We start from the raw sequence: 21,096 nt of genomic DNA, 5'->3' as shown, positions 1-21,096 counted from the left end.
ACTCCAGTGATTCTCCTGCCTTAGACTCCCAAGTAGCTGGCAGGCACGTGCCACCACGCCTGGCTAACTTTTTAAAAATTTTTGTAGAGGTGGGTCTTGCTGTCTCCCAGGCTGGTCTTGAACTCCAGGTCTCAGGTAATCCTCCTGACTCAGCCTTCCAAAGTGCTGGGATTATAGACATGACCCAGTTTCTGTTATGTGGCTTTGTAGTCCTGTTTCTTGCTATACTTGGTAATATTTAATTGAATGTCAGATATGTATAAAAAAATTGGTAAATGCCTTACTTATTTGTAGGATCATGGTCCATCCTTCCCTCAAGTTCTGGCAGACTTGGACTTTAACTTGTCTCTCTCTCTTCATGAGATTGCCTGATGCTCTATTTGCTTTTCTGCCTCTTAGCAGCTACTGTCTCTGGCTTCTTAGTGTCTTGTTTCACATGAAGAATCAGCATGTGCCCAAAGGAAAAACACCATGGAGAAAATTGGGGTTACTTTAGGGCTGTTGTCTCTCAAGACTTGGCTCCCTTGGCAGATTCCTGATGCCTTCAAATAAACTTAAAATTGTTCTGGCTTTATTAGTTTCTTGTCCTCAAAACAATCGTCTGATATGAGTAATGGTCAGGAACAGAAGCAGAAGTCCTTTTGTAATTCTTATACTTTTTGTGTGTTATAGATATCTAGTAGAGTTAGTGTTTTGCAGTTTACTTTCTTTTATGGTATATTTCGATGAACAGAAATTCTTAATTTTAAAGTTGAATTTGGCAATTTCTCTTGTGATTAATGCTTATTTATGCCTTATTTAAGATATCTTTCTGGAGATCACAAAGATAGTTTCCTATATTGTCTTCTAGAAGTTTTGAAGTTGCATATTAAAAAAAAATTTTTTTTTTTGAGACATGATTTCTGTCACCTCGGCTGGAGTGCAGTGGCACTATCATGGCTCACGGCAGCCTTTGAATTCCTGGGCTCAAACAAGCCTTCAGAGTAGCTAAGACAACAAGTACGTAACAACAATCGGCTACTTTTAAAATTTTTTGTCGAGATGGGGGTCTCAGTCTGGTCTTGAACTGGTGGCCTCAAGTAATCCTCCCAAAGTGCTGGGATTACGGGTGTGAGCCATCATGCCCAGCCTATTTGAATATCTTTTTGTCTTCAGGAGTTAAAATCTTGTTTTTGTTTTTTTCTATGGTTTGGAGGTATAGGGATCCTAATTCATTTTTCCCTTTATGGGAAACCACTTGTTCTAGCAGCATTTTTGAATAATTTGTCCTTCCTCAGTGATCTGTAGCGAATTCCATGTCATATACCTATGGGTCTTTGTTTTTTTTTTTCAGTTAATCTTTCTTTTTTTTAAATGCCTGTAATCAGTAGAGAGTTAATCTTTTTTATTTCTATTTCATTTTGTTGGTTGATTTTAAAATTTCCAATAGCATGCAGTTTAATTTACTGTAATTGCAAAACAAGTTTTATATTTGGTAATGCATATTTTCTACCTACCTCTCCTTCTCATTTATTTCTTTTTCTTCCTCCACTTTCACACTCCCTTTCCCCTCTTCTTGATTTCCTTGGCTTTACTTGGGCTTTTGCTATCCCCTATAAATTTAACAGTCAACTCAAAGTCTACGAGTAATCTGTTAGAATTTGGATTGGCATGACCTAAGTTCATAGGCCCAGTGTCTTCCACGTGATTTATTATAATTTGTACCCCTCAAAGAACATGACTTATATCTCCATTATATATACCTTTTAAAATATCTTTCAATAAAGTAGTGTGATTTTATTTATACAGATTCTGCACAATTTGTTGCATTTATCTGTTAGATTTATTCCTAGATACTTTCTCTTTTTGTTGCCATTATAAGTAATATTTTTGGTAACTGCCTTTTCTTTTACTAGCATAGAGAAATGCAGGACTTAAAAAATCATATTCCAAGAGTCTTGTGATTAGGTTCTAATAATTTCTAGATGATTTTAGATTATTTATATAGAGAATGTCAAGGATTGAGATTAGAATTATAGGTTGACTTTTTTGTTTTTTTGCATTGAAGATGTTGTTCCATTGGTTTTGGGTGTTCATATAAAATATATGTGTTCACATTTAAAGATAAATATGCCAGGAAGTATCCCTGAGTCAAGCTACAGGGAAACAGTAATACATTTGGAATTCCAGTGACTTCAAACATTGGATTATTAAACAGTAAGTGTTAAAAAACAGTATAAAGTATTTAAAAATAAAATATGGAATCTCAAGAATGAGCAAGAAACAAGTTATTTTAAAAATGACTGCAAATACTTGAAAAAGAACCAAATAGGACTTTTAGAAGTAAAAAATGTAGTCAGTGAATCTAAAACTTTGTTGGACAGGTAAATCAGATTAAACCTGAGGGTTTAAACTGAGTTTGCTTTCTTCCAGAGAGGATTCGTGACTGTTTCTATTAGACCCAGGGATTACTATTGACTTGGAACCACTTTAGTCTTGTTCTAGGGAACTCGACTTACCCAGGAGTCTCGGATACAGTTTTCTCACTGTAATCAAGAACTAGTACTAGCCACAGTCATTTGCCCTGAAGCAATTCTTCCTTTAGGCTATGCTCATTGCTTATTTTTACTGACACCTCCCCCGCCCCCCCCCCACAGATTCTGTGAACCAAACAATGGAATGAAAATGTCTTATGCTGTGTAATTGCTCCTCAGTAAACCTAGTCCACTTACTGCCTGAAGCAAAAATTGTCACCATTATAGTATTTTCTTTGCGAAATTTCTGACTTGCTACTTTTCACTTATTTATCTCTTGACTACTTATTGCTTTCCAGACTTATGTATGTATATATGCTGGACAGTAGTAATTCTTTGTTGTGTATATTGTAAATATTTTTCTCCTAGTTTTTTGTTTAACTTGAAATTTGTTTTTAGTGTTTTGTATATGGAAATTTTAAATTACAGTATAAAGTTTAGCAGTCTCTTCTTGGCTTTTGAAGTCTAATGCATCCTTTCATATTATGAGCCCAGAATGATGTGCTTCTGTATCTTCTGTCTGTACACACTTACCTCAAATGTAGACATTTACCTTTACATCTTCAATAATTCTTGATTTTATTTTTTGTAAATATGTGAGGCAGAGAATAAATTTTCCTCGAATTGTCTCAGCAATAGTAGGGTTCATCATCTTTACCTTTCTTTTTTTTTTTTTTTTTTTTTTTTTTTTTTTTTTTNGGCTCACCGCAACCTCCGCCTCCTGGGCTCAGGCAATTCTCCTGCCTCAGCCTCCTGAGTAGCTGGGATTACAGGCACGCGCCACCATGCCCAGCTAATTTTTTTGTATTTTTTTAGTAGAGACGGGGTTTCACCATGTTGACCGGGATGGTCTCGATCTCCTGACCTCGTGATCCACCCGCCTCGGCCTCCCAAAGTGCTGGGATTACAGGCTTGAGCCACCGCGCCCGGCCTCATCTTTACCTTTCTTATTTGCAATGCCACCTTTATCTTATAGTAAATTCCCATTTATAAAAGGACACATTTCATTTTAGTGATATATTTTTGTCTTATTTTATTTTATCATTTTTTTTTGAGTTGCAGTTTCTGTCACCTAGGCTAGAGTGCAATGACTTGATCTCGGCTCACCCCAGCCTATACCTGCCAGGTTCAAGTGATTCTTGTTCCTCAGCCTCCCAAGTAGCTGGGACTACAGGTGCATGCCACCATGCCTGGCTGATTTTTGTATTTTTAGCAGAGACAGCGTTTCACCATGTTGGCCAGGCTGGTCTCAAACTCCTCACCTCAGGTGATCCACCTGCCTCGGGTGCCAAATATATATATTTTTTTATGTTACTATTTTGGTGTTTTCTATTGTTATAACATCTTTTTTTACTTTTCTATCTGAGAGATAAAGTAAATCCTCTTTCTATATTCCTTTTTATCAAAAGTATCTTAATTTTACTCATTATTTTTCTCTTGTACATTAATTTTAGAATCAGCATGGCAGTACCACAAAGTTTGTGTAGAGATTATATGATCAGGTTAATTTGGGTGGGTGGGGGGCAGAGAATTGGCTTAAAAATTTTTCTTTTTATGATGTAGAGGATTCCCATTTGAAACCATGGTTGTATTTCTTAGAATTTGGTAAGGTTGTATGTAACAGAAAAACTGAAAAGTCATTGAATAAGCAAGTTATTTCTCATATTCAGAAAAACTGAATTTCAGGGATCACAGTCTGTGGTGTTAGGGATCCATAATGCCCCTTGTTTGCTTCCTTTCTGTTCGTCAGACACACTAGTCGTGGTCCCACTGTACAGCTTAATTTATTTCTTTAATGTTTTTAATGTTTAATTTTTGGGGGCACTTAGATGTATGTACTTATGGGTTACATGAGATTTTGATAAAACCTACTGTACAGTTTTAGATGTGGTATGCCCTGAAAGCTGTCCCTCATTCTTCATATGACATGGTCTTTCATATTTCAAACATACCCCTTAAAGAGGTAAATTTTGCTTGGCCAACCTATATAAAGTAGCTTCCATAGTCATATCTGGTGTCTTGAGGTACTTATCTAAAATTATTTTGTGGATTTGTTTACCCTTGCTTCTATTTATTTCCCAATTCTTCTCTGTAAAAGCTTATAATAATGATTGTTTACCATTGTATGTGTACTATTTAGAACAATGCCTGTTTGATAATAGGCATTCAAATATTTGTTGAAATGGTGAATTTTGAAAAAGGAGTATTTTTTATTTTTATTTTTTTGAGACAGGGGTTCACTTTTGCTGCCTAGGCTGGAGTGCAGTGGCACAATCTCGGCTCACTGCAACCTCTGCCTCCTGGTTCAAGTGATTCTCCTGCCTCAGCCTCCTGAGTAGCTGGGACTACAGGCATGCACCATCATGCCCGGCTAATTTTGTATTTTTAGTAGAGATGGGATTTCTCCATATTTGTCAGGCCGGTCTCGAACTCCTGACCTCAAGTGATCCACCTGCCTTGGGCTCCCAAAGTGCTGGGTTTACAGGCATGATCCACTGTGCCCAGCCAAAAAAAGGAGTATTTATAATCTCAACTATTTCTTAGATATTTTTGTAGAAAGATGTACTTTTCATTTTTGTACAGTACTTTCTAGTAATTCACAATCTCACACGCCTTTATGCATATTTTTTCATAGTGATATCTTTTTAAATTTAATTTTGCTTCTCTGGATACTTACTATCACTTCAGTTATTTTTAAAATGAAACTGATAATAGACCCTTGATTTTGGCTCTTTTGTTAAGTAAGAAATGGTAGTGAATTGTATTAGATCTTGTCTTGACCAAACTGTATGAAATTTAATAATATAGAATGATATTTTCATAGGTTTTCAAAACTATTTTGTTAACTTACGCTTTTTAGTGGATTCAGTTGTTACTTTTTTTGCTGAGAAGATCATATTTTCTATTCTGCTTGTCAGTATAGCTGGGATGAATATGGGAAGTTATATTGTGCTTAAACACCAGAGGGTGCTAGAGATTCATGTTTCCATCATACTTTAGACTCAGAAGTGGCAAGTATGATAGTACCAATGCATGTTTGCATAACCGTATTTCAACTGAATATGTGATGATAAGGAATTAATATCAATATTTTGATGTGGTAGTTATTTAAAGTCCTTATATTTTAGAGATACATAATATATTTATGGATGAATATATGTATATATTAAATCAGGTAGTGAAGGTTTTTTTAACAACTAGGGGCTTTAGTGAGATTTTTATTTCTTGCTTTTTGACACTCTCAGAAAATAACACAGGACCAGATTATTTGTTATTTGCGTAGATAGTATTATTCTACCAATTTTAATGTCCATTTTTTCCATATTGCAGGAATTTGATTCTATAGTGTATATTATGTTTAACTTTCATCATATATAATTCATTATTTCATGTATTGCAAGTCTGTTTCTCCTTGTGCATGCTCACGCCTGTAATCCCAGCACTTTGGGAGGCAGAGGTGGGTAGATCACCTGAGGTCAGGAGTTCAAAACCAGCCTGACCAACATGGCAAAACCCTGTCTCTACTAAAAATACAAAAATGAGCCAGGTGTGGTGGTGCACCTGTAGTCCCAACTACTTGAGAGGTTGAGGCAGGGAGAATTGCTTGAGGCAGGGAGAATTGCTTGAATCCGGGAGGCAGAAGTTGCAGTGAGCCGAGATGGCACCACTGCACTCCAGTCTGGGTGACAGAGTGAGACTCCGTCTCAAAAAACCAACCCCCTCCCCCCCACACACACAAAAATTAGCCAGGCATGGTGGCATGTGCCTGTAATCCCAGCTACTTGGGAGGCTGAGGCAGGAGAGTCATCTGAGCTCCGGAAATCAAGGCTGCAGAAAACTGAGATTATACCACTACACTCCAGCCTGGGTGTCTTAATAAAAAAGAGAGAGAAAAAAGAAATGATGTTGTTGAATATTCCAGGTGAATTACATGAGTGGACTTGGAGATTACATTATGAAGTCTTTCTAAGTTTTTAGTCATATTTTGTCATAGTAAAGTTATATTCAGGAAAGTTTTTTATCTGTGTACTTAAGTGTAGAATAAACTGAGAAGGAGGACATTAGAGGTAGGTACACCATTAAGTAAACGTTGAAGTTATATAGGCAGGAGATAGGGTATATCTTAATTACTTGTCACGTGCAGCCTCAAGAAAGATCAAAGCCAAGAGACAGTTATAATGCTGTGGTGTGAAAAATCTAAAAATTCCTTGTTAAGAAATTAGGTCGGGTGCAGTGGCTCATGCCTATAATCCCAGCACTTTGGGAGGCTGAGGCGGGTGGATGATCTGAGGTCTGGAGTTCGAGACCAGTGTAGCCAACATGGTGAAACCCCATTTCTACGAAAATAGAAAATTAGCCAGGTGTGGTGGTGCAAGCCTGTAATTCCAGCTACTCCGGAGGCTGAGACTGGAGAATCACTTGAACCTGAGAGGCAGAGGTTGCAGTGAACTTAGACTATGCCATTGCACTCCAGCCTGGTTAACAGAGTGAGACTCCATCTCAAAAAAAAAAAGGAAACTAAATTAATAATTGAATTGAGAACATAAATATAGGAAAGAGCTCGTAGATAGTTTAGGAAACAGTTGATAACTAAATATTTGCTAGTATAGTAGTATAGATCAACAGTTTGAGAGTTACACGGGGAACTTGGTTTCTGGAGCTGATCTAGAATAACATCTCTGGAGATTGGACATGTCAGGAACCTGTATCTTGAAAATCCTTATCATATGTTCCTTACAATTTAGGAATTATAAGTATATATAGACCAGCATTTGACAGACATTTTCATGAAAATCAATGAAGTGAGCCTGTCACTTTAGGGAAGAAAACCTGACAGGATTTTTTTTTTTTTTTTTTGCCAGTGATAAAGTTTGACCTATCAAGCAAAAATGAAAATTTTGGAAAACTTTTATCTATTACCATCAGCTTGACAGCTTCTCAGTAGTTATATTTTCTGATCTGATTGGTGGAGATACATGTAATTTTGGATTATGTATTAGAATCTAAATTTGCGAGAACTCTGTAACTCAGTGAACTAGTATTTTCCACATTTCCAATGGATGATGTTGCAAAACCATGCCTGAGTAACAGATCCCATTCAAAATGCAAGAGGACCAGTGGATTTTTAAAAGATTTGTACAAATAGAAGGCAGTACCACTTTTGTTCTGTTTTTAAATTTTGGTATGTTAATTTTCATTAAAGCATGTTATTTATGTTAATATGTAATATATTTTTTATTTTTCAAAGAATGATACCAATTTTTAGTTTCTGATTCAGTTTTAGTTTCTAATACAGTTTTCATTCAAAATTACATGAGAGGGCCATTTTTACTCCCATTTATATATAAGGGGATTGATGAATAGAAGTGGGAAGAAACTTGTTCATTGTCATCCTATTAATAATATATTTTTTTTGAGATGAAGTCTCACTCTATTGCCCATGCTGAAGTGCAGTGGCACAATCTCAGTTCACTGCAACCTCCGCCTTCCAGGTTCAAGCAGTTCTCCTGCCTCAGCCTCCCGAGTAGCTGGGGCTAGAAGCATACCATCACCCCCAGCTCATGTTTGTATTTTTAGTAGAGACGGAGTTTCGCCATATTGGCCAGGTTGGTGCTGAACTCCTGACCTCAGGAGATCCGCCTACCTCGGCCTCCCAAAATGAGCCACTGCGTCTAGCCATCCTATTAATAATTGTCTGAACAGGGACTGAAACCTTGACCTCTTTAGAATCAGTACTCTTAATTTTTATAACTCAGTATTTTTCTTAGTGTGGTCCTTAGACCATTTGTATCATGATCAGCTAAGTGTGCTTGTTAGAAAACTCCAAATTCCTGGTCTCCATTATAAGCCTACCAAATGAGAGTCATGGGTACTGTGTGGATGTGTGTTTGACATTGAGACCTGCATTTTAAGTATACTTACGAGATGTTTCCCAAAAACACTATTGTTTGAGAAGTACTGCAATATGCTACACTACATTTGAGTTAATAAGAAGAAGGAAATTCCCATGAGAAAAACAACTTTAAAGCATACATGGAAGGAATCAGCAGGATATTGTGAGTTTACTAACTGACTGTGTTAGAGAGACTCTGCTTGAGAGAGGAGAAAAAAGAATATTGAAGGCAAACTTATTTCATTAGGGATTTAGTAATCTAAGGAAAGAACTAGATCTCAGAATGAAAGTTTTTGTTTATATTTTAAAAATTCATTTATTTGACTGGATAATGTGAACATTTTACACAAAATTTAAAGATACAAGAAGGTATGCAATGGAAAAAGTAAGGCTTCTAGTCACTTCTTTATCCCCCTGTTACCCAGGTTCCCAGCCTAGAGTTAACCAGCTACCATTTTTTTTCACTTTCTTATGTATTGTTCTAAATATAGTATTTTTTTCTTGGTACAGTATACTTTATTGATGGTACATGACAAGGTGGAGCTCCCTAGATACAGTATTCAACACAGATGATAATATATAATACATGCATGATGTTTTGTGTTTTGGTTTTTACCATTTAATAGTAATCTTGGAGATTGTCTCATCAGTACATATTCATCGTGATTTTGATATTTAAGCAAAGTTCCATAATGATGGACATTCAGGTGTGTTTCCATTGTTTCCTACTAGGAGAAAAGCTGCAGTGACTATCATTTCACATAATGTCTAAGAAGAGTGGTTTATTCCTTTTAAACTGTCAGATAATGCCAAATGCCCTTAATGGAGGATGAATTATATCCTTGGCAACAAAGCTTATGATAGCATATTTCCATGTGTTCTAGTGGACCTAAAATTTTTTGCCAATCTAACAGGTGAAAAATTATATTTCTGTTGGGAGTGGAGTAGAACATCAGTCATTTTTCTATTAACCAAAGATTCACATGCTTTGTCTGTTTTTTCATTGAATCATTGGTCTTTTCCTTAGTTATTTATAGAAGCTGTTTATATATTAACATTGTCTTTTTCCATGATATGAATTACTTCCTTTGATCCTCAGTCTAAAAGTAGGGACTATTATTGTCTCCATTTTACTGAAGATACAGTTTTAGACTGGTTCATTGTTTTCTCTCACTTAAGTAATAAGTGATAGAGTCGTAGTTCAAAGGTAGATAGTTTGACTCAAAACTCTCATTTTTTTCCCGTTCTACTGCTTCTCAGTATCTTATAATAGATGAAGAGCTGTTCCGAGCACACAGAAATTTCTTAAATATTTAAATATAAAATTTAAATATTAAAATTTCTTAACTATTTAAAACAGTAGTTTACAAACTACTGTGTTGGGAGTCATAGGTGATGAAGATGATTAATATGATAAGTAAAATTAGTTGGAATTTAAGACAAACACATTGATTAGAAGACAGAGTAAGAACTACTATAACAGACAAACATGTGTTCTCAGAAGTTCAAAATTGTAGCAGTTGGACAAATGATTTAAAAGTATGAAACAAACCAGCATTTCTAAAGTAGGCATTCAAATTGGGTCTGAGACATAGAAAAGGCTTTGACAGATCGAAGATAAGAAAAAAGCAAAGCAAAGTGCCTGGGTGTGGTGGCTCACTCCTGTAATCCCAGCACTTTGGGAGGCTGAGGCAGGCGGATAACTTGAGGTCAGGAGTTCAAGACCAGCCTGGCCAATGTGGCAAAACCCCATCTTTACTAAAAAAATAAAAATAAAATTAGCTAGGCGTGGTGGTGCATACCTGTCATTCCAGCTACTTGGGAGGCTGGGGCATGAGAATCACTTGAACCCAGGTGGCAGATGTCACAGTGAGCTGAGATTGTGCCACTGCATTCCAACCTGGGCGACAGAACAAGAATCTGCCTCAAAAAAAAAAAAAGGAAAAAAAAAAAGAAAGAAAAAAGCAAAGGAAGTTGAAGACTAGAACAGGAAGGGAATAGCCTGAGCAAAGGCCAGAATCAGGAGGAGCTATTCGATAGTGAGCAGTGAGGGGAGGGGGAAGAGTGCTAACTGGGGTTGTTACCTTGGAAGGCCTTGAATGTCAAGTTAAGTTCAGGGTAATGTGAAAGATTTTTGGACAGGAAAATAACGTGACTGACTTTAGAAGAATTAGTCTACTGTTGTTACAGAAGTTAAGGGGATAAAGACATTTAAAAAGGCAAGCATTAGCAGGCATTCTCAAAAGCTAAAGAATTAGATCAATTTTAGAAGCTAGAATGCAAGGCATTTGTGATAAATTAGTGATATTTTTGTAATTTATGCCTAGTTCCCTGTAACACTCCATAGAATGTTGAGTCGGAAGGCTTTTTTACTGAGGCACTATTAAGTTTGTTTTTCTGAATATCTTTTAAAACAAAACAGATTGTCTTTCACAGCACCTTCATTGAAAGACACTGCATTGGACCAGAAGTCTTGAAGACTTGGTTTGGTGATTCTTACTTTCTTGAAAATTAAAACCAAACCAGAATCACAAATACCCCTAAACATCAAAGCCTTTGTTAGTGTCCTGACCTCTTACCTAACCTTATTGATAATGCTTTCCTTCAGTCTGCCTCCTTGACTAGAGGAAGTTTTAAATAGCTTGGGTGCTGTTTATTGTGGCAGCTTTTCCTCTTCCCTCAGGAGGGGTCTTCCTCTATGCCTGCCACCATCTGTAACTTTGGCAACTAGAGGGGTGCTGTGTTCAGCTTGGGGCTAGATAGAAGGAAGGATGGCAGGCAAGAACAAATCTTATTAAGTAGTTAGTTCTCTGCTTATTTGCAGGGAAAGGCTGCAAGATTCTAAAAGACATGGGACTGTCTTCTCATTGACTGAATTCTGTTCAGTTTTAATATTGTGCTAGATACTGGTAGTAAGTAGGCCTGATACTGGTCTCTCCAGCCTGTGTATGAGATGTCAACAAGGGCTGTACAGGGACCTTGCTAGAGAAGCAAGGTACAGTTTCCAGAGGCCTGTGTACCTGGCACACATCTTAGTCGACAGGCATTCAGTGTTGTATGTATATGTATAAAGGTCATGTGGAGTTACTCCCACATTAAAACTCCAGTTTTACTTTAATGGAGGAATGAGGTTATATCACTACACTTCAATTTTTCTACTGTTAGTTTTCTTTCTCTAGGTATTTACTTAGGTTACTTTCGGTATTACCAATCAATTTGACTGGGCAATCCATGTATACAGCACAACATTCAAAAAATGGTATAATTGATATAAAGTAAGCCTTCTTCCTATCCTTGGTTTTGTATTTCCCTCCCCAGATAATTTCTTATGTATCTTTCCAAAAATATATTATGCCTATTTAAGCATATTTATATTCAAGGTGCAGTCTCTTCGTTCCCTGTCAGTCCAGAGAGAGCTGCATTATTTTTCTAAGTGGCTGAGAGGGACCTTAGAAACCACCTAATCTAAGTTATGTATTTTTTGGAGGAGGAAACTGAGTCCCAGAGATGTTAAGTAACTGGTTAGGATTCTGTTTTGTAGTGATCTGACTTTTCATTTATGTTCACTTGTTCTTTTGAAAATGCATTTTAGTTAGGCCCTTTAGAATATTTTTACTCAGATTTTGGTTCATCTTTAGGCTTATGATTTCTTCCATACTTATGCTGTAGATTTTTAAATGTTTAGATGTTTAAATCTGGACATATTTATTTACATACGTGGCAGAGTGATTCTCAAAGTTGTTCTCAGCATCCCATATCTCTGAGGATACCTTTGTGACATTTGTTTGATCTGCATATTTCATTTGGTGGTTTGAGAGATTAATTTTTTACTTTTTTCTTTCCCTATTACTAGACATACCTTTCAATGTTGAGCTTTTGGTATACTGTTCATATGATAAGACCATTGTTATTTCTTTTCACTTTTTCACTTGCTGTGTTTAGCACTTTACTTTCCTGGATTTCTTTTTTTTTTAAAGATAGGGTCTTACTCTGTCATCCAGGCCCCAGTGCAGTGGCCTGATCACAGCTCACTGCAGCCTGTACTTTCCAGGCTCAAGTGATCCTCCCACCTTTGCCTCTCAAGTAGCTGGGACCACAGGCATGCCTGGCTAATTTTTTTGTTTGTTTTCTGAGAGGTGGTATCTCCCTATGTTGCCCAGGCTGATCTCAAACTCCTCGCCTCAAGCAATCGTCCCACCTTGACCTCCCAGAGTACTGGAATTACAGATGGTAGCCACTGCGCCTGGCCTCCTTTCTTTCATTTTGTTTGCATATCTTATATATATTTGAATATGAGTTATTTTCCCCCTCATCTCTAATATGTTTTCTTAAAGTTGAACACCAGAGGCCTTCATTTTTTGAGCATTTTACGCTTATACTTTATTTCCCTTTTCTGTGCACAAATGCATTACCACAGAGAAATTTGTAATATCCTGCAGACAAGAGACCACATTTTCTACCATTTTGCCCATGCAATAAAGAGAACATCTTTTTATGTAATCACGTTATTGTAACTTATGTTATACATTGTTATATAAGTTATAACCCTTAGTAAAATGCTTATTACATAAGGTGGTAAGGATGCTATGAGGGAATTTCAGTATTTCTTTTCTCTCCCTCTTCTCTACCCTTAAATATATATACTCATCTAGTGCTGTGGCCATGCAACAATTCTATTAGATAAAAACAATGTGCTGATGCAAAGCAAGGAGCCCAAACATCTTTTGTATTATTTATGTACATGTATGTATGTATGTGTATATGTATATGTACATACACATGAGTGTGTCCTATTTTATATATAGGCTCTTTGCAGGTAATTGGTTTCAGAATGGCTAGTCTAGTAAGCTTCTTCTCAAGGGTGTTTATGTGGATATGGACCTTTCAGGATCGGGGAATTTCTGCTGCCCTTAAGTGGAATGAATGGTAGAGTACACTGGGGACGTCTGATGGACTTTTAACCATTTTGGATGAAAACAGAGATGTCTGTTTTTATTTCTTTGTCTTTCATTGCAGAGGATTTATGGATGATTTGATGTAACTCCAAATGCCTCTTGGTATTTCTCATTTGCCAGACTAAGAGAGGGAAAGTTGGGACCTAGAAGACAAAGTTATTTCTGATTTATCCTTCTGTTATTAAATATACATTGGTGGTTAGAGACACTATTACTTTCAAAAGCTTTACAGGGAAAGATAGCCATTCTTCACTTCTCTTGATTGGATGAATTAAATAAAATAATACCATTAGTTACAAGGAGGGATCTCTAATTCTTTTGCTCTCTGAAACCACTCCTTCTCTCTTTCTTGCTCTCTCTCGTACGTGTGCGCGCACACACGCACATACACACCCCAAAAGCTATAACTTTTTTTTTCTATTAGAGATGAAGATGACATCAATGATGTGACTTCTATGGCAGGGGTCAGCCTTAATGAAGAAAATGCGTGCATCTTAGCAACAAACTCTGAATTGGTTGGCACACTTATTCAGTCATGTAAAGATGAACCATTTCTTTTTATTGGAGCTCTACAAAAGAAAATTTTAGACATTGGTAAGTATAGAGTTATGATTATTACCTGATAGAAATGTCTGTTTGAGGGAAAATATCAAAACAGACAACCTGGAACTCTGAGACTTGAATAAGGCCCTAGAAATAATCAAGATTTCATGGGCATTATAGAAAAGAGTAGTTTAGTTAAAAATTTATTAATATAACATGGTTTTGGGTTTGGTTCATATTTTACTCATATTTCTTAATGGAGGAATAGTCAAATATATTTTACATGAATATATAATATAGTATACTATTTTTTTTTTCTGTCCCTCCCTTTGTTAGACTTTTGGCATGTATGTATACAAATGCACACCTAAGTTACATGTTTGTGTTTATGAAATACAGGGATATCCAAAGAGAGTAAGTCCCTTTCCCTTTACTTAACCCTGAAATTTAAAGCCGTCCTTGCTTTAAAAGAACTAGATTAGAGTCTTGGGGTCTCCCCTAGGTCCAGGAGTAGTTGTTAGATGGCTGCAGTGTGAAAGAAAATGTAAGAAAATACAGCCAGGTGTGTTTGTGGCATACGCCTATAATCCCAGCACTTTTGAAGGCCGAGGTGGGCAGATCACCTGAGGTCAGGAGTTTGAGACCAGCCTGGCCAACCCTGTCTCTACTAAAAATACAAAAAGTTAGCCCAGTGTGCTGGGGCATGCCTGTAGTCCCAGCTACTTGGGAGGCTGAGGCACAAGAATCACTTGAACTTGGGAGGCACAGGTTGCAGTGAGCCAAAATCATGCCACTGCAGTCCAGATGGGAAAGATATTGTTGCATGTGAGTTAAACTATTTCTTGTGTCCTGACCCTGGGATTTATTCAGAGACCAACTCTTCTCCTTCTTCACCTATGTCAAATTTTGGGGGCCAGTACTAATGAGCTTCAAATATACTTAAGAAAGACCTTTCTATTTTATAATGAAGGCTTGCTACAAAACGTGAAGGTTTCTGATTTTATAATAGTAATAGACTTTGTAGTCTTTAAATGGTACTCAGTAAATAAATGTTTTAGCTACTATATGCTATATAAATGACCAGGGTTTTTTTTTTTTTTTTGCATTTCTTCTTCCTCCCCACCTCCCGTCCCCCCGTCTCCGCATCCCCCCGCCCAAGATGGAGTCTCGCTCTGTCACCCAGGCTAGAGTGCAGTGGTGTGATCTTGGCTCAGTGTGACCTCTGCCTTCCAGGTTCAAGTGATTCTTTTGCCTCAGCCTCCCAAGTAGCTGGGATTACAGGTGCCTGCCACCACGCCCAGCTAATTTTTGAATTTTTAGTAGAGACAGGGTTTCACCATGTTAGCCAGGCTGGTCTTTAACTCCTCACCTCAGGTGATCTGCCCACCTCCTAAAATGCTGGGATTACAGACGTGAGCCACCGTGTCTGGCCTACATTTCTAATTTAAATCAAGAGTACATTATTATGAGAAACTAGAACTTTCAAGTCCAGAAGAGCTGACTGTAAAATGTTTGTTTTCTGTTTGCTTATGTTTCCCTCCCTCCCTGTCTTCCTTCATTCCTTTACTTCTTCCATTTTATTCTTTGCATATGTATTTTGTATTATATAGAAACCAGTTCCTTAATTTGGGAACACGTATAAGCACTAAGCCTTCCTGTGATGGATTGGGAAATCTATTGGTAGTTTAACTCCTTAATGCCATATATTTATCTAGTGCTTTGGTAAAGTATAAGAAGATACTTAGTTTTGTCAGTTACCCTCTCTTCCAAAATCTTTTTTTTTGGAATGGAGTTTCGTTCTTGTTGCCCAGGCTGGAGTGCAGTGGCTTGATCTTGGCCCACTGCAACCTCTTCCTCCCAGGTTCAAGCGATTCGCCTGCCACCACATCTGACTAATTTTTTGTATTTTTAGTAGAGATGGGGTTTCACCATGTTGGCCAGGCTGGTCTCAAACTCCTAATGTCAGGTGATCCACCTGTCTTGGACTCCCAAAGTGCTGGAATTACAGGCATGAGCCACTGTACCTGGCCTCCTTCTAAATTTTATTTCCAGTTTGATTTAAAGCTTGATTATATGATAGAAATTTTTTCACATTAAAGGCATTTTTGATCACTTAGCACAGGGATAAGCAACATTTTCCTTCAAAGGGCAGGTAATATTTGCCACTTTTGTAGGTTATATAGTTTCTGTCACAGTTGCTCAACTCTGCTGTCATAGTGCAAAAGCAGCCATAGACAATATGTAAACAAATGGGCAAGATTGTCTTAGTCTGAACTGCTATAACAAAATACCATAAACTGGATGGCTTAAACGACAAATGTTTATTTCTCATAGTTCTGTAGGTTAGCCATTTGAGATCAGGGTGCCAGCACAATCAGATTCTTGGTGAAGGCCCTCTTTCTGGTTGTCAGACAGCCATCTTCCTACTGTGTTTTCATGTGGCAGAAAGGTAACTAGCTAGCTCTCTCTCATGTTAGGGTGAAGGCAATACTTTTATGACCTAATTATCTCCCAAAGGCCCCAACTCCAACTGCCATCTCACTGGGATTAGAGCTTCAACATGAATGAATTTTGGGGAGATGCACACATTCAGTCCACGCAACTGTATCCCCATAAAACTTCACTTAACAAAGAGTGATCAGATTTGGCCTGTTGGCCATAGTTTGGCAACCTCTAATTTAGCAAAGTAAGGGAACAACTATTTGCATTTTTATTTCTTTTTTAAAAAAATACTTATTTTTCAGATGGGGTCTTGCTCTGTTGCCCAGTCTGGAGTGCAGTGGCGCCATCACGGCTCACTGCAACCCCAACTTCCCAGGCTCAAGTGATCCTCCCCTTTTGAAGTAGCTGGGACTAACAGGCATGCCCTATTAAATCTGGCAAATTTTTGTATATTTCTGTAAAGATGGGTTCTCATTGTGTTACCCAGGTTGGTCTTGAACTTGTGGGCTTAAATCATTTTCAGTTCTTAGTGATGAATTACAAACCTCTTAAATAATATGGAAAACTAGTAGAATTCTTACTTCTGAATTATCTAAATGATCTTTTTTGTTTTTATTTTTTAAAAAAGATCATAGAGTGATTGGAGTTACATATTTCTAGGAATGTTTTCCATTTATAATAAAATTCCATCCTTGTAGAATAGGTCAGAACCAAGGCTACCTCTTAAAAATAGAAATTACAAATTTACCCCAAGATTTTCTTTTTGGAAAAAGGATTTTTCTACTTGAATAATGTTAAGCGATAAAAATGCCAGTGTTCTTTTTTTCTAATTACCTGAATTAAATTTTACAGACATTCAATAAAATCACATAACTAGTGCGCAAGCACCAACTAGATCTCATTAATCAGTTTTGTTGATTTTGTTAAAAAGGGTGTTTTGCTTTAAAATGGGAATTTTTCTACAGTATTTTACTTTGTAATTGTAAGTTGTATTTTATTACCTATGTGAAGACATTACAACATTTGGTTGCTTGCTAAGCCCTGGAATCGTTTAATCTCAGCATTTGTTTATTTCTAATATTTAAAAGATATGTGTGTTTTTTATATTGGATGAATTACCTCTGTTTTATGAATACATATTAAATTATTTTCAAAGGTTCCTCCCCAAACACTAAGGTGGCTCACATCTGTAATCCCAGCCCTTTGGGAGGCTGAGGCAAGAGGATTGCTTGAGCCCAGAAGCTAGAGACCAGCCTGGACAACATAGCCTGGCAACAGTTCTTTTTTGTACAGACCCAATCTGTACAAAAAATTCAAAAATTATCTGGGCTTGGTGGCACATGCCTGTACTTCTAGCTACTCAGCAGGCTGAGGTGGGAGGATTGCTTGAGCCAGGAAGGTCGAAGTTGCAGTGGGCTGCATTCCAGCCTGGGTGACAGAGTGAGACCCTGTCTCAATAGTAATAGGCCTGGCATGGTGGCTTACACTTGTAATCTTAGCACTTTGGGAGGCTGAGTCAGGTAGATCACTTGAGGTTAGGAGTTTGAGATCAGCCTGGCCAACATGGTGAAACTCCATTTCTACTAAAAATACAAAAAAAAAAATTAGCCATGTGTGGTGGTACACGCCTGCAAGTAATCCCAGCTACTCGGGAGGCTGAGGCAGGAGAATTGCTTGAAACTGGGAGGCAGAGGTTGCAGTGAGTGGAGATTGTACCACTGCACTCCAGCCTGGACAACAGAGCAAGACTCCATCTCAAAAAAATAATAATAATAAATAAATAAAATGAAATTATACTTTTTCTTCTATAGAAGGCCCCACTATTTGTTTATGCTGAGGGTTTTTTAAAGTAGATTTGACTTTGTAGAATGTTTTTCCCTGCCTGAATGTGAGATTGGAGGGAAATTCAGCTTTGTTGCAAGTAATGAACTACATTTTGAAGGGTTGGTTTAGAAGTTGATTGATTTTATTTCTTCCTATTTGCTTTTATTATATGATAATGTCAAAGAATATATTTGAGTTGTTGTCTTTTAATTTAAGCGTATTTTTCTCTAGATCACCCTTTGATGAGAATGAGTATATCTCAAATAAATCAGAATACAAAATCAAACAAAAATATTTTGAAAATGCCTGTCTGTATGTTAAAAACAGTCATAGTAAAATAGATTACCTAATTGCCTGTATCTTTAGATTTAGGCGTCTGTTAATATAGGTGGTTTCACTAGGCCTTAGAAATACTATTTAAATACTGATAAGGTTGATTTACAAATGAACTTCTCAGTATGTGGTTCAAATTGTTTTCCTGAAATTTTCTTGCTAGTTAGCAGAAGGAATAAATTTGGTTTATTTATTGAAAAAAAATCTAGTGAGAGAGAAATTATTCAGATAGGTAGGTGAAATGATGAGGTTTTGAACCCATTTGAACTTGTAAATTGATTACCAAGTAAATACATCAGAACATCAGTTAGTGCAAAGTAAACATGATTGGTAATGGACAAAAGGAATATAGGTATGTCTTGTAGACAAGGCATTAACAGAGACCCACAATCTGAATTCATTTAAATAAATGTCATAAACTGTTAACAGTGTCAAACAGGGCGAAATGTAATTTTCTATTTTTTTAATTACTAGAATTAACAGAATACGGTACTAATTTCTGCAGTTACCATTTTCCTCCCTGAACAGTAGACTTGATTTGTGTTCTTATTAACTTTGTCCTATAAATGACCTTGCAAGGAGAATAATTCTAGAGGCTAAGTGAAACAATGTCTATATTTTCTGAGGCTTCAGGCTAGGTTTTATTAATGTAATGTCTAAAATCTTTGAAGTTGTGACTTTACTAGAAAAATCATGATCTCCAAACCTTTATTCATAATGGGTATGACTTCCAGGGGGAACAGAATACCTGCTGTGCTAATTATTTCAATTATCAGCCACTACTAAAACACGTAATGGATTTTCTCTGCTTCCACAGGTAAAAAGCATGACATTACAGAACTTAACTCTGATGCTGTGAACTTGATCTCCCATGCAACACAGGAGCGATTACGAGGCCTTCTAGAAAAACTGACTGCAATTGCTCAGCATCGAATGACTACTTACAAGGTAAAGGAAATCGTTAAGGAAGTATAAACTCTTGAGTGCGATAGGTTGTCTTTTGGGCGTGGATTGATATTCTAAACACATCTTTAAAGGAGTGGTTGAGACATGTGTTTCATATTAGTGGAAAATCAAAGTCTCATTCTTAATTTGTCTTATTTAGATATGCTTACATGACAAATAAAATTAAAATAGAGTTTAAAATGATATTAAAAGCTTCTGTGTCACTGTAGATTGAAATATGTATCTGTTCTGCCTGAGGCTTCTCTAAAAGCTTTTGATGGGGAAGGAAAGATTTGTTAGAATGGAACATTGGCTACTCGTGCTCTCTTCAGTGGTCTGTACTCTCCTAACATTCCTGTTTTTTGTTTGTTTGTTTGTTTTTCTTTTTTTGCCTTTCAGTGTTGCAGAGATTTATTTATTTTAAAATAAATTTTTTGTATATATTAATAGTTAAAGCATACAACATGTTATAAGATACAAATATATAGTAAAATTATTACTATTTAGTTGAACAAATTAACATTTTCATTATCTCAAAGCTACCCATTTTCTCCCTTGTGGCAAGAGCAGCCATAATCTACTCATTTAGCAGAATTTCTGAAAACAATATATTACTAACTATAGTTCTTATGTTCTACATTAGATCTTTTCACTTGTTCATCCTCTGTTCCTTTTAATAAGTTAAATGATTGCATGGAGTGCTCGTATTGATGCTACTTATTGTTATTGGCTACTTTTATTAAAAAAAAAAAAAATACAGGAATAGCCTGTATCCCTAGTGGTGTGAACCAAATGACTTGTTGTTATCAAGACAAAAGCACTTGGTGTAATTTTGGAGGATGGCAAATCGTTGAGTGATTAGGGATGGAAAGAAAAGGTAGCCTGATATGAAAAAAGAAATAAGATAACTATTTCCCTCTTTTCAAGCAATGTTTATATCTAGACTTTGAGTAAGATGGTATATAGGTAACCTTAAGAGATTTTGAATTTGGAAGAATGGTCAGTGCCATAATATCCTAGTCAAAGGTTAAAGGAAACTAGGAAATTGTCAGCTACTACACCACCAATAAGTTCCCTGGAGGAATCATTTTGTTTTTTTTTTTCCTTTCTGCTTCATTTAGAACTTTGGAAAAACTGCATATGATTGCTAAGGTCCTCACTTGCATAAATCTTTGTGAGAATTTGCTGGACTGACTTAGGAATATATGATCAACAGGAGAAAAAGCTATGAAAAAAGCAAAAAATTAATATCAGTATTTTATAATTCCTAGAAACACAAAAAGAAATAAAGATATTAATTTTGTTTTTCTAGGAATTTTTTCATTTCTCCTAGTATCTAATTTGTTGGCATATGACTGTTTATAATACCCTTATAACCTTTTATTTCTGTAAGATCAATAGTAATGATCCCCCTTACATTACTGATTTTTGCTATTTGCATCTTCTCTTTTTTTCTTTGCTAGGAAAGTGAATGGTTTGTCAATTTTGTTAATCTTTTCATTCAAATAACCAACTTTTGGTTTTATTAATTTTCTCGTTTGTTTTTCTGTTTTTGACTTCATTTATCTCCACTCTAGTTTTTTATATTATTTATTTCTAAGTTTCAGGCTTAGTTTGCTCTTTTTTTTTTTTTTTTTTTTTTTTTTTT

At 36.4% G+C, this 21,096-nt stretch overlaps 1 protein-coding gene across 4 annotated transcripts in view; it reads left to right on the top strand.

The window, feature by feature from the left end:
* Positions 1–21,096, top strand: part of TAF4B (TATA-box binding protein associated factor 4b) — a 157,989-nt gene that overhangs the window by 74,823 nt on the left and 62,070 nt on the right. For all 4 annotated transcript variants that reach the window (XM_017498249.2, XM_037727905.1, XM_017498239.2 and 1 more), the window contains 2 exons: positions 13,786–13,955; positions 19,321–19,451. In XM_017498249.2, the coding sequence (XP_017353738.1) occupies positions 13,786–13,955; positions 19,321–19,451 (301 nt within the window). The remainder of the gene's footprint in view (positions 1–13,785; positions 13,956–19,320; positions 19,452–21,096) is intronic.

This window comes from Cebus imitator, unplaced genomic scaffold, assembly GCF_001604975.1.
Source record: "Cebus imitator isolate Cc_AM_T3 unplaced genomic scaffold, Cebus_imitator-1.0 Scaffold12, whole genome shotgun sequence".
Taxonomy (NCBI): Eukaryota; Metazoa; Chordata; class Mammalia; order Primates; family Cebidae; genus Cebus; species Cebus imitator.
Note: the sequence above shows the minus strand (reverse complement) of the source record. Positions and strands in the feature narration are given on the sequence as shown.